Raw genomic sequence first — 11,847 nt, 5'->3', positions numbered from 1 at the left:
TGTATGTATTGAGAGGTCGGCCTCTCCTGTATGCAGTTCAGAACCTCTTCTGGCCATCTCATCTGCTAGTTTATTCCCTTCAATATTGCTATGTCCAAGTATTCGAAATGTACTATGTCCAGCAAAGAGAGACCTTATGGTGTTTGATGCTCATCAGTGAATCGCGACATTTTAATACTCTCTTGGAATTTAGATTCAATTGCTTTCAGTGTGGTCTATCTACAAAAATAGTGATATTCGAAGAACGAATTGTACTTTATTGTCTACTGTTGACCTCTTTTTCGATAGCATATATCTCGCCGTGAAAGACGCTGTAAGTAGCAGGGATTCGGCAGCACTGTCTTATCTGCATATCTTTCGAGAAGATACCTGCTCCCGTACCGCCTTCCATCTTTGAGCCATATGCATAGATAGTGACTGTAGAGTTACCGGTCATAGATCCAAGATCTCAGCTATCTCTGGTTAGATAAAGAGTGGGAACCCACTAATGAAGTTATTTTCCTCAAAGAACCTTATTGATTTCGTGACCGAAGAAATAAAAAATTTTTTGGATCGTTTTTGCCTATCTAATAGTTTTATCAGTTTCGATCCTTCGCCATGGATGGAGACGCAAGATTATAGAGATGCACTTGAATTCTGTGCCAGACTTCATATGATAAATGATTGTATAGAAAGAGGAATTAGGCTTATGATGGATTATAATTCGATTTTGACAAAATATGAAGAGGAAAAACAATATGTTCTGCAAGTAGTCGAACCATAAAAATTATCCTTCACATAGTCAGATTTATGTTATAAAATATAATAAACACAATATATTAATTACTGAAAAAAAGAATTTTCTTGAAATTATAATTTTTTATAAATAATTATCTAAATCGTAGCATATACCTATTACGTAATTGTGCATGCCAGCTAAAAGGTATGAAATAGAAAACAGAGCACAGTCGCTCAACTAATTATTGTGTTTTACGCATAATTTTTAACCGATTTTGCTCACCAGTAAAAAGAGCAAAAAAAAGATATTTTAATTATCTATCAAATGAGTATATACTAATAACTATTGAAACAAGTAATAAAGATAAAAAATGACCTTGAATTGAAAAATTTCTGTTTTTTGTACTGAAAACTCAACTTTGCTCGAGTGGCGCAACGTCATTTTTTATCCTATTGCTCTAAAACTTTTTAGCTCTATCATTTTTTTGGTCAATGGCATATTCCTAGGGGGTGCACTCATTAAAAGTCGCATTTTAGTTGTTTTGAGCCACTCTAATTGGGCACTTAGCCAAATCAAAAGGAACAAATCCTAATTTGATCCCCTTGGCCTGACTTGCTACTTGGCTGAAAGAGGATTTACTGAATCGAGGTGTTCTGCTTTGGTTTCTTACCAGCTGGCATAACCATGTCGTCAGATAAAGCCCTTTTAGTTGGCGCACGACTTGGAAGTTTAGACACCATGTCTAGGGCCACATCCCTAGAGTGTCCCTGGCTCATGTAAGCCTTTAACCTCCTCTTCTGCATTGAAAACCCTTCTGGTCATGTAAACTGATCCCTTTCATACTAACATTGACAACAGTAGCACCTGACTGTTCCGAACAGAGACTGACTCCATCAATGTCAATAGATGCAGTATCAGACTCTTTAGTTTAAAGGTCGAATGATTGACTGACGAACTTGGAGAGTAGCACCAAAATGCAAAGACCCACTTACTCCCCGAGACGCTTAGATATTATAGTAACCATTCGAACCACGTCAGTCAGCCTACATAAAGTTACACAAGAAAACTACTACTACACATGAAACTACTACTACTACATAAAATAACACAAACACAACAACGTGAAAACTTAGACTACATGACAGCACAAAACTGCCTTAAACCTAAAGGTAGATCTTGGTTGTACTCTAGAAACGATGAAAATTTTCAGTCATCTGACAAATGCCAGGTGACTGGAGACTTTCTCTCGATTTCTCAAAAATCAACTAGAAAGCGGTACTCGTACACAACATTAACAAGTATATTTCAGTGTTTTTCGGCCATTAGGTTCATTTGAGTGAAAGATAAAAATCTTGAGTTAGCACTCAACAAAATTTGCTAATTATTTTTTGCTGAAAAGTTGTCTTCAAGATTGGACATTTTCCATACAATGCAAGTTTTTTACTCAAGAATTTTGTACTCCTTTCAACATCTCTATTATTGAGTCGTCTCTAGTTTAACTAAATAATTTAATAGGTATGTGTTTTTGACTAATATCACAATATTCTTTTTGCTCTTTAGGAAGTTAAGTGAAGTATTAAGTATTAATGCATTTAGAGGTACACGAGGTACGTCTTGTGGGATGATTTTCAAAGGGTAGAGTTTTGTGGTTTAAGCGGAAGAAATGGATCAATTGTTACCTAAATCATTTACTATAGTTTATTTTAAGGTGACCATTTTAAAATTTATTGAAATATAATTTTTCTATTATAGTCTAGTCGAGCAAAAATTTGAGAAAGCTTAAATCAAGAAGTCTACTCATATGATGAAATTCTGTCATTCCGAAACCTATTTCAAGTTCTATTCATTGAAAACTTTTATTATTCTACTGAAGGAATCATGTGTATGTAACTCAAATTTTAGGACAAAAATATTCCCTTTGCTATTTTACCTAATAATTAGCTAAATCATCTTATAGTTCGGAGTAAAGTTCACTGGAGCAGGAAAACAATAAGGACACTTTGATAAAAGCTTTGACAATTGCCTTCTTATTTAAATTTCTTCTCCTTATTTTTCTTGTTGGTTCTCTTGTTTTTCAAAGGTAAATATTAGTTTCTTGTTTTAATTCAATCAAGTCCTCTATTTCCATGTCATTTGCCTTTATTCCTGTATTCTATATCAACTTAAATAACAAAGCTTTCATACATTTTGTTTTCATGTGCTTTCGCATCCATTCGAGTGCAATTCAATGCATTTTCATGGAATGCGAAATCAGTGTTGTTATATGATTCCATAAAGGAACAAGGAATAAGGAACAAGGAATAAGAAACAGAGAACAACCAACTTATGCCATTCAACACAATATAATTTTCAAGCAAAATCAGCTTCCAAAGGCTGAAGTCAAAAAACAGAATCTCATTGAAGTCTGCAGTCAAAGAGGATCTCTCCTGTTTTATGGATTGTAACGTCGAAATGTTGGCATTTGTGTTGGCTTTGTGCATTGTTCGTTGAAATTGAGTCTTGATATTTATTTTCTGTTGGTATTTGGTTAATAATTTTTAATATATTAATATTCACTTTTATTAATTTTAATTAAGTTAAGTTTGCTTTATGAATAATGTGAGGCGAAACCACTTCGCTTAACAAATACCAGTAAGTTTTCTGGATTCAAGAGGCAATGGTAATTGAAAATTGTGGAATTGATTAGGGTGTGCCTCATTAGTTAGGTTGGTCCTTATTAATAAATATAGTAATTATATTCAATGCACTATTTTCAATCGTCGACAGATTGTTTACAAAGCAATTATTGAAGGGTTTTGGTGACGGCAAATACGAACAATTTTTTTAATTGTTTATTCACGTTTATTTATATTTATTAAAATTTTTATTTGATTAAAATTTTTTATTACAAATTAGTATTACAAAAAGTCGCAGTTGTTGATTAAAATCCTGTGGGACGGATCATCATCTGCACAAATCTAATATTCATTTTATCGAAAAAATGGAAATTATCTGGCACGTTTATGTACTCTTTATCATTGTAAATGTCATTTAAGTTAGTAATGCCGAAGCTAAAGTAGATAAAAGAAATTAAATAGTATCAAAATAATTTTTTAATATAAAGTAGTTAACAAAACTAAATAAATACGTAAAAAAAATATAGTCACTACAAATAAAAATTAAAAATATATTAGAAATAATGAGAATATGTAAATATACGTAGACTACCTTTTCAGTCATGTGTCTAGGCTACAATAAGTATTGCCAGATAAATTTTAACATTTCTGTTCGATTCTAAATTGTCTCTGTGAAAAAATTTAATTAAATAATGAACATATTCCTGGGAAGACTTTTTATGATTTCGCACTCGGATTAATCATAAGAAGATCAACTTAGTGGGACATTTAGTGATAATACATCACTTTCAACGACTGTAAAACGCTGGTTCAATGAATTCCAGCGAAGTCATCGTTTTCTCTACGATGAATTTCGTGAAAGTTTCGTGGCTCTTGTACCAGAAAATATCGAAGTAGCACGAGATATAATTGAGAAGGATTGGTATGCTACATACATTCAATTTTATATAAATCATTAGCTGTCAGAGAGATTTGTTCCCGCTGCATTCCCTATAATTTGACAATCGTTCAAAAGGAGACACGTGTGAGATTGATGCAAGGAGATGCTGACAAAGAACGACCAAGATAGCTTAAAACACGTCTAGGACATCGTGACAGGTGACGAATTGTGGATCTACTCTTATGAATCCGAAACAAAAGAGCAATCTAGTATTTTTGTTTTCCAAAATGAGCAGAACCTGACAAAAGTTGTCCGTGGACAGAGTAAATTCAAGCAAATGGATATATATTTTTTCAGAAAATCCTGTTATGTCGCAACTGTACTACTTGATCAATAAAGAATGGTCAATTTTGAGTGGTGCACAACCATTTGTTTGACGGAAGTCTTCAAAGTATTGAGACAAACCAACCGTTGAAAGATGAACATCCTCAACCACTACAATTTGAGTTCCCACATATTAGCTTACACAGAACAATTTTTGAGCACTCATAACATCGAATTGATAGTTTATCCTCCTTATAGTCTCTACTTGGCACCTAATGACTTCCTTGTTCCCAAACAAATAAGAAAAAAAGTGTTTTTATATGCCTGAACAGGCCGTTGTAACATTCAAAACCCTCATTTTGGAGATACCAACTTTACAGTGGCAAGATTGTATCGGAAATTTGTTCAATCGAATCGATATATTGATCATTATGGGGAAGTCTTTGAAAAACAATAAGATCATTTTTACTTATTCATTGATCTGTTGAATATATAAAAAACTACGCCTATAAAGAATTTGAATTATTCATGTATAAATCTTTGGTCCCGGTTCTATATTAAATATTTACCAATTATATCAATTCAGTTCCGGTTTTCGCTTAGGCAAAAATATCAGTTATTTTGGTTCAATTTCGAGTTAATTTATTTATCAATTTTATTTGTTTAAATTCTTCCAGGTTTTTTAAATAAAATTGTTGTGAAACTTTCATTCATTAAAGTTCATTAAAGGTTGAGATATAACGTAGGCAATCGAAAAATAAAGGTAAATACGAGTACAAGCTAAAACATAAATCCTTAAAACATCACTATATTTGGAAACAGTCGGGCAACAATGAAGCCAATTGGATGAAAAACAGTGAAATCGAGAATTGTAATAAAATGTCACACCTCAGCAATGAACATCGAACATCACTAGGTATCTTTTTGCTGGGTTCCTGGACATAAAAATATTGAAGGAAATGAGACAACACTTGCATTGGATACCAGACGCTCTTAAACTTTGAAGAATAAGAACGAAGTACAATTTTCAAACCTTAGTGGATTCTTTCTTTAAGATTATTAACGTTATTTTTTTTATAGGAAGCACAATAAGCATTTAATCAGTTAAAAGTAATTCTAAAGAATAGGAAATAGGGAGGTAGTCACTTGAACCCTCACTCCAATTAGTTTAAGTTAATGTTATATAGATAATTTTTATGGCATTTCTCATTAGTGTCATCGTTTGTTGTGTTATTGGTTTCTGAAATTAGATCAGTTCTATTACTCTTAAGCCCATTAGACAACAAAAATAGACTTATATGACTGCAGATGATAAATGTTAAAAAAGGTTAATTAATTATGATTAAATATGAGAGAAAACTTGACAAATCACTTTAAATATTTTGATTCTGACTTACTTGTAAAATACTTGTGAGAGATCCATTGATTTCGCTTTTCTCACATAAAAGTCCCTGGATATAAAATCATTATCTTTATTTTTAATATTCCGGTATAACTTTTCATACTCACCAAATGATCTCACAATTAGTCCACCATCCTCCACTTATAACTGCACTAAAATGTTCATTGCATGGAGAATTATTATACCTATCCTTAGTCCAAAATTTCCAGCCTTCCTTCCAGCCTAGAAAAGTTGTAGCATTTCCAGAAGACAAACCAAGTTTTTTCAAGCTGTATCCTTCAATCTCACTACCAATCAAAAAGTTATCATATTTTATATGGAGTACAGTGGAGTCAAATAGTCGCGTGACAATCATGAGCTCATGTGGGGTTTTATTGGTTAATGTATGTAACTGATTAAGACCAAAGAAAAACTCGCCGTAAATATTCCCAAAACCTGATTGATAATTTGCCCAATTACGATTAAAATCTATTGTGCCATCTTGTCTACGCTGTATCACAAGCCAGCCATCGCCGTTGACATCTGCCTCACAGTAAGCTAGAAAGGATTTGCCCTCTATGTCAAGCGTATAAACATCACTTTTACCTGTATTTCGTGTGGCTTCATAACAGTTTGTGGGATGTTTTGGGCAGTGTGTTTTAATACTAAATAAAATCACTTTTATTATAATTAATATTTTATAATAATAATAAATATTACCATTTAATCTATGCAATTCAAAGTTGATCAGACAAAATAAATGAACATTTTTTAATAATATTATTAACTTTATTAATTTTTAATTATAAATGTTTTTAAACTTACTGTTGTTAAGAAATATGCTGTACCAATCTCTAATAAATAGATCCCAAATATCAAAGCATATAAAATTTTAATTATTCTTCCTAAAGGTTTGCTCATAATGTTAACTATTTGAGTTCAACTATAGTACTATGCAATTTTTTAGCTTCGATGAGCTTAAAACCGATCATTTTTGAAATTTATTTGATTATTTGATTAAATTAAAAAAAAACAAAAAATAAAATTGATTGTTCCCTATAGAAGCATTACTGATAAGGCATTTCTTACAAATCACATAATTCACTGATGTAAGAGAATAGTAATATTAGTATTTCAAATATATGTTAAAGGGCACCTCGAAGGAAAAAAATTTTATTTACATTCACATCTTCTTAAAAGCAATTAAAATTAATGTTTTTTTAATGAAGAATTTAAACAAATGGAATAAAACTTTCTCATAAGGCGCTTATTTAACTTTACTTATAATCATTTGTATTCATTTTAATTACGGGTGTTTGCGTATGCCCATGTCATTTACTATTATTAGAATTAGAATAATTATTTCAGAATAATTTTAGTGGTTGATTAATTAGTGATTGATTAATTAGTGATTTATTAATGCTGATTTCTGTGAAAATAATAAAAAAACTAAATAAAATTTAAATTTCATTTAAATTAGTTTAGTTACTCATACACAACGTCATTACCCTTGCTGTAGATTTACGATTTCATGCAAAAATATTTATTGAGAGTACTTTAGTATTTAGTAAGATGATAAAGTTTAACATTTACTTTTAGTTATTTTTATTATTTAATAAAGATTACATAAATTTTTAACAATACATTTGAAATGATTAAACTTTTTTTGTACTTTTTTGTATGGATTTTGTATAAAAATTTACACATTTTGGCACAAGTTGGTACATGAAGTTGGCTGTATGTTTGTCGAGTAAATTAATGTAATCTTCGTCTGTGTCAGTAGTTTGTGTACGGAAATGAAGACTAAAATCCAATAGTAATTAAATAATGTGAAGTGGTATTTTAAGGAATTGCGAACTAATCAGTAAAGAACACATTCTGCATAATTCCTATTGAATATCTATAATCAAAGGGTTAGAATTTAAAACAATATACTTGTATAAATACTTATTTTCTCTTAATATTGTTTTACTTGACTTAAATATAAAAACTATTAAATATTTTGATGTGCCTACTTTTTCAAGAAAACCTGACAGCTGAAATTGTTTTGTTCGGAGCAACTTACAAAGCTGATGGAATGAAAATTGTTGTTCATAACTTCGCGCTCGAGTCAAGTTAAAACAACTTGGCGAAAAGTTAAAAGGTTTTGCATAGTTTCTGTGTTTAATGGAAGTACTCGGAATGTGTACAGTAAAAATTGACTGAACTTCAGAGCACAAGTTTCCTGAAGACGGTAATTAAGTTGACAAAAAAAAACCCATTCAGATAAGGAAAATACAAAAGGACTCGACTAAATGCGAACAAGGCTACTAGATTAACTTTGACAGCAGAACATTTAAGAACTTTTAACAAATTCAATTAATCGCTACTACAAAAGCCTCAAGTACAATAGAAAAATATGCAAAGTTTTTGGCAAAACAAAGTAAAATGAGTGAGTAAAATATCTAGATAAAAATATGCAAGGTAAAAAGAAAATTTAATTAATTTCAGTACAAACTACGTTTCTAATACTATGTTTACACTTAAACTTATCGAAGTCTCTTTAACATATTTTTGTATGGATTTTGTATCGATGTTGTATGAAAAATAGCACACATTACTGCATATTAATCAAGTTAAGTACAATAGTCTAAATATAACATTAGATGTCACAGAAAGTTGGTACTCGTACAAGACCTTTTATTAATGTTTATGTTTTAAATTTTTTTAAATAAAAACAATCACCAAATAGGTTCTCCACTTTATATTGTTATTTTTTGTAAAGTTATTCCAAAATCTTACCTGGACTTTAAGTATCAGTTTAAAATGTGTCCCCAAATATCTTACAGACTGACACTGTAAAATTCTGACGTTCTTAAGATTATTTAGAAAATTTGACGATGCTGAGGTTATTGTTTGGTCGGTTGTAGTGGCAGACCATTAGACAATGTACATGTACTTCAGTTAGCGATTTTTCGCCTTTTGCTACTACATTCCTCGCAAGAAACCCTAATAGATAGATAATGCATAATAGAGGCTAAATCCATCCAGTCGAATTTAGATAATTTAATAGGTGTCTCTTCTTTAATAGGTGTCTAATCTTGGTGTCTAGGTGTCTAATGTAATACTAGAATGCAGAACTCTTACAAAGGAGTATTGGCTGATGAGAAATACCAGTGTGCAATTAAAGTTTTTATCAAATGAATCTGTTATTATGTTAACTATTCATTTGTATTAATCTGGTGTGCTTTGATCTTTTCTGAACATCTGAGATGTAATATTTTCGTATAATTGCAGTTTATTTAAAACGAGAACAATCGTCACAAAATTTTTTTTTTAAATACGTTGGATAATGTTACCATCAGATACACTCCTTGTTAATGTGTAATAATTATAAGGTTTTCCTGTTGATCCTAAAAGTCGATTTAGCCCATTGTGTTGATAATCATAAATATATATATATATAATTTTAATTTAGAAGATATTATTATATAAAAATATATATATAAACATTACTATAATCAGTTATTTGGTTATGTTTAAACCCGTTTGTCTGGAGGATGGTACATCCAGCATCAGGTGTTGTACACATTAGAAGAACATCAAAATATATATTTTATCAAATCACAAAGAATAGGACACATAGTAGGAATAAGTAATAAATGATACGAATGAAATATTTGATATTGCATCGGTGGTAGGAAGTTAGGACGTCGGTGAAAGCAATATATATAAGATGTTGAAGCTGATATCCAATAGTTGAAGGTCAGGTCCTTAACAAAGGCAATTAAAATAACGTGAGATATAGTTTTACTTAATGAATCTCCTTAGAGATATACGAGTAGCTATGCTTTTACTTCAATTTATACTGATATGATGATAATTATAACGTAAATATGGAATTTATTTTTTTTAGAATTTCATAAAAATTTAAAATTTGAAGCATTTTTTTTTTTGGTTTATTTTGTCATGGAATTTAAATTGAAGTTTTTAAATTAAAATAGAAATTTGGTTTTGTTGAATATTATAAAGGAAATAAATTCAAACCTCTGAATGTTGTATTAAAACCACAAATTCTGGTATTTGTGCTTATTGCGAAAAGACAACAAATTCTAATTAAACTTTTTGAAAGTTAACGAGTCATAAAAACTTCAAAGTATTTAATTTATGTGATATATATTTTATATACATAACAAGTAATTACATATATATTGGGATTTGAATACATTTTTATAGATGTATTTAAATACATCTATAAACAAAATAATGTTTATGCAAAAGAAACGAACAATTTACGAATAATTAAATATAACAAATAATTCTAAGACCACTGATGATGGGTTTTAAACAATGCTCGAAACAACTGTACGGTTAGCTAAAAATTCAACTAATTAAAATAATAAAAATTTTATTGTTGTAATTCACTACTCTTTGGCACCTTCATATTAATTAATACATTAGTTTGTATTAAGGAAAATAATCTCTGTTGTCACAATTTAAATCATATTTATCATTAACTAAATTTAAAATAATTAATATAAAAATAAAAAACATCGTTTTGAGAAATAACCTTTTCTACTAGATTGAAAATTATATATACAGTTAAACTCCGTTAATCTAGTTCTATTAAAATTATGGTCAATTCGAATAACTGAGACAAAACAGTTGTGGAAGTCATACTAAAAATCCTGGAAAAATCTCGAATGTGTTTTTATATTAATTTTAAGAAAAGAGAATGAATAAAAACTGAACAATAATTCAAAATTCAATAAAATGTACAAAACCCATATTTGGTTTATTTAAAATCAGCCAAAAAGACATTGGAAATATTAACGTTATTGTACTAATTCATATTCGTTAAAATAAAGTTTCTATCTCTACCTTGCTTAGTAAAGTACTTCTGTCATCCCTTGCTGGAATAAAAATCAGCAATTTAGTATACCGTCTTTGTGCCCAAAGCCTACTGAACTCAAATAATGACTCGTTGTAGTACCATGAATAAGAGTTGGTAATATGTAGGCTGCAAGGACCGTAGTGGTCAAGCTATGAATAACGCTCCAAGGCACGATGCACTATTCAAGTCTATTCAAGTTACCTGACAGGTCTATTAACTTGGCCAATTCTCTTAATTTGTAGAATGACAGCTCTATCACGACGCTAAGTAAAGAGTCATCGACTATTTGATATATCCTCCTAGACAGCGATAGATACTGAAATATGTGGTGAAGAAAAGTTTCCTTCTCATCCGCAGAGTCAGATCTTTGACAAAAGTCATTAGGGGCAAAACCTCACAAAATGCCTTCTTAACATACAGCAGCCTACCAGATACCGTATGGCTGAGTAAGTTACGCTTTAGTTGAACCAACTAATTGTAATTGTTAGATCTAAATTGAACCACGTCGATTTTCAGATCTGACAGGAGAGTTCATCATTCCAAGATTGTTTAGCTATACTTAGGTAATACTAGTTATAAAAAGTTTTTTATAATATATGTATATTTATTATTATTTTACTTAAAATTTAAATTGACAATAACATATTTGTTGTTTGATAGATAATATACTATGTGTATTATTAAACGTAAATACAAGATTTATTTATCATAGATATATCCTTCTGTATACAACCTTCTGGGGCAACTCACATCGTAATGCCCATAGCATGATTAGCTTATATTAATACCAATACATTTTATACAACATTCACTAGACTATATCTGAGTTCTTATATAGTTATTCTTAGATTTTTTTATTATTTAGTGTTTTAATCACAGCTCCTTCGTGCTATATTTCTACACTATCTTACTAGATGTATACAGTTTACTTTTTGATGGCGGTAGATGGAATAACTCATTAGGTGTGGGAACTTAAGCAATCAAAATACTCCATAAGGAATAAATTAAAATGGTTAGTGTCATATTTATATTCTAGTAATCAGAATTAACCGCCTG

At 30.3% G+C, this 11,847-nt stretch overlaps 1 protein-coding gene across 1 annotated transcript; it reads right to left on the bottom strand.

Moving 5' to 3' along the window:
- Positions 1-3,543: 3,543 nt before the first annotated feature.
- Positions 3,544-6,880, bottom strand: LOC119666968 (ficolin-3-like). Its single transcript, XM_038076281.1, has 5 exons — positions 6,744-6,880; positions 6,639-6,646; positions 6,047-6,583; positions 5,935-5,988; positions 3,544-3,768 (listed from the first exon to the last, which is right to left on the bottom strand). Exons 1-5 carry the CDS (start codon positions 6,837-6,839, stop codon positions 3,639-3,641), a joined length of 825 nt encoding a protein of 274 aa, XP_037932209.1. The 5' UTR covers positions 6,840-6,880; the 3' UTR covers positions 3,544-3,638.
- Positions 6,881-11,847: the final 4,967 nt, after the last annotated feature.

This window comes from Teleopsis dalmanni, chromosome 1 (genome assembly GCF_002237135.1).
Source record: "Teleopsis dalmanni isolate 2A chromosome 1, ASM223713v2, whole genome shotgun sequence".
NCBI lineage: Eukaryota > Metazoa > Arthropoda > Insecta > Diptera > Diopsidae > Teleopsis > Teleopsis dalmanni.
The sequence above is the reverse complement of the archived record's forward strand: the minus strand, read 5'-3'. Positions and strand labels throughout refer to the sequence as shown.

Bases quoted from the DNA above. Each gene is read 5' to 3' on its own strand.
- LOC119666968 (XM_038076281.1), bottom strand. From the start codon at position 6,839: ATGAGCAAACCTTTAGGAAGAATAATTAAAATTTTATATGCTTTGATA. The intron at 5,989-6,046 runs GTGAGTATGAAA...TTTTATATCCAG, and splicing joins ACTAATTGTGAGATCATTTG to GGACTTTTATGTGAGAAAAG. The intron at 3,769-5,934 runs GTAAGTCAGAAT...TATCTACTTTAG, and splicing joins CTCTCACAAGTATTTTACAA to CTTCGGCATTACTAACTTAA.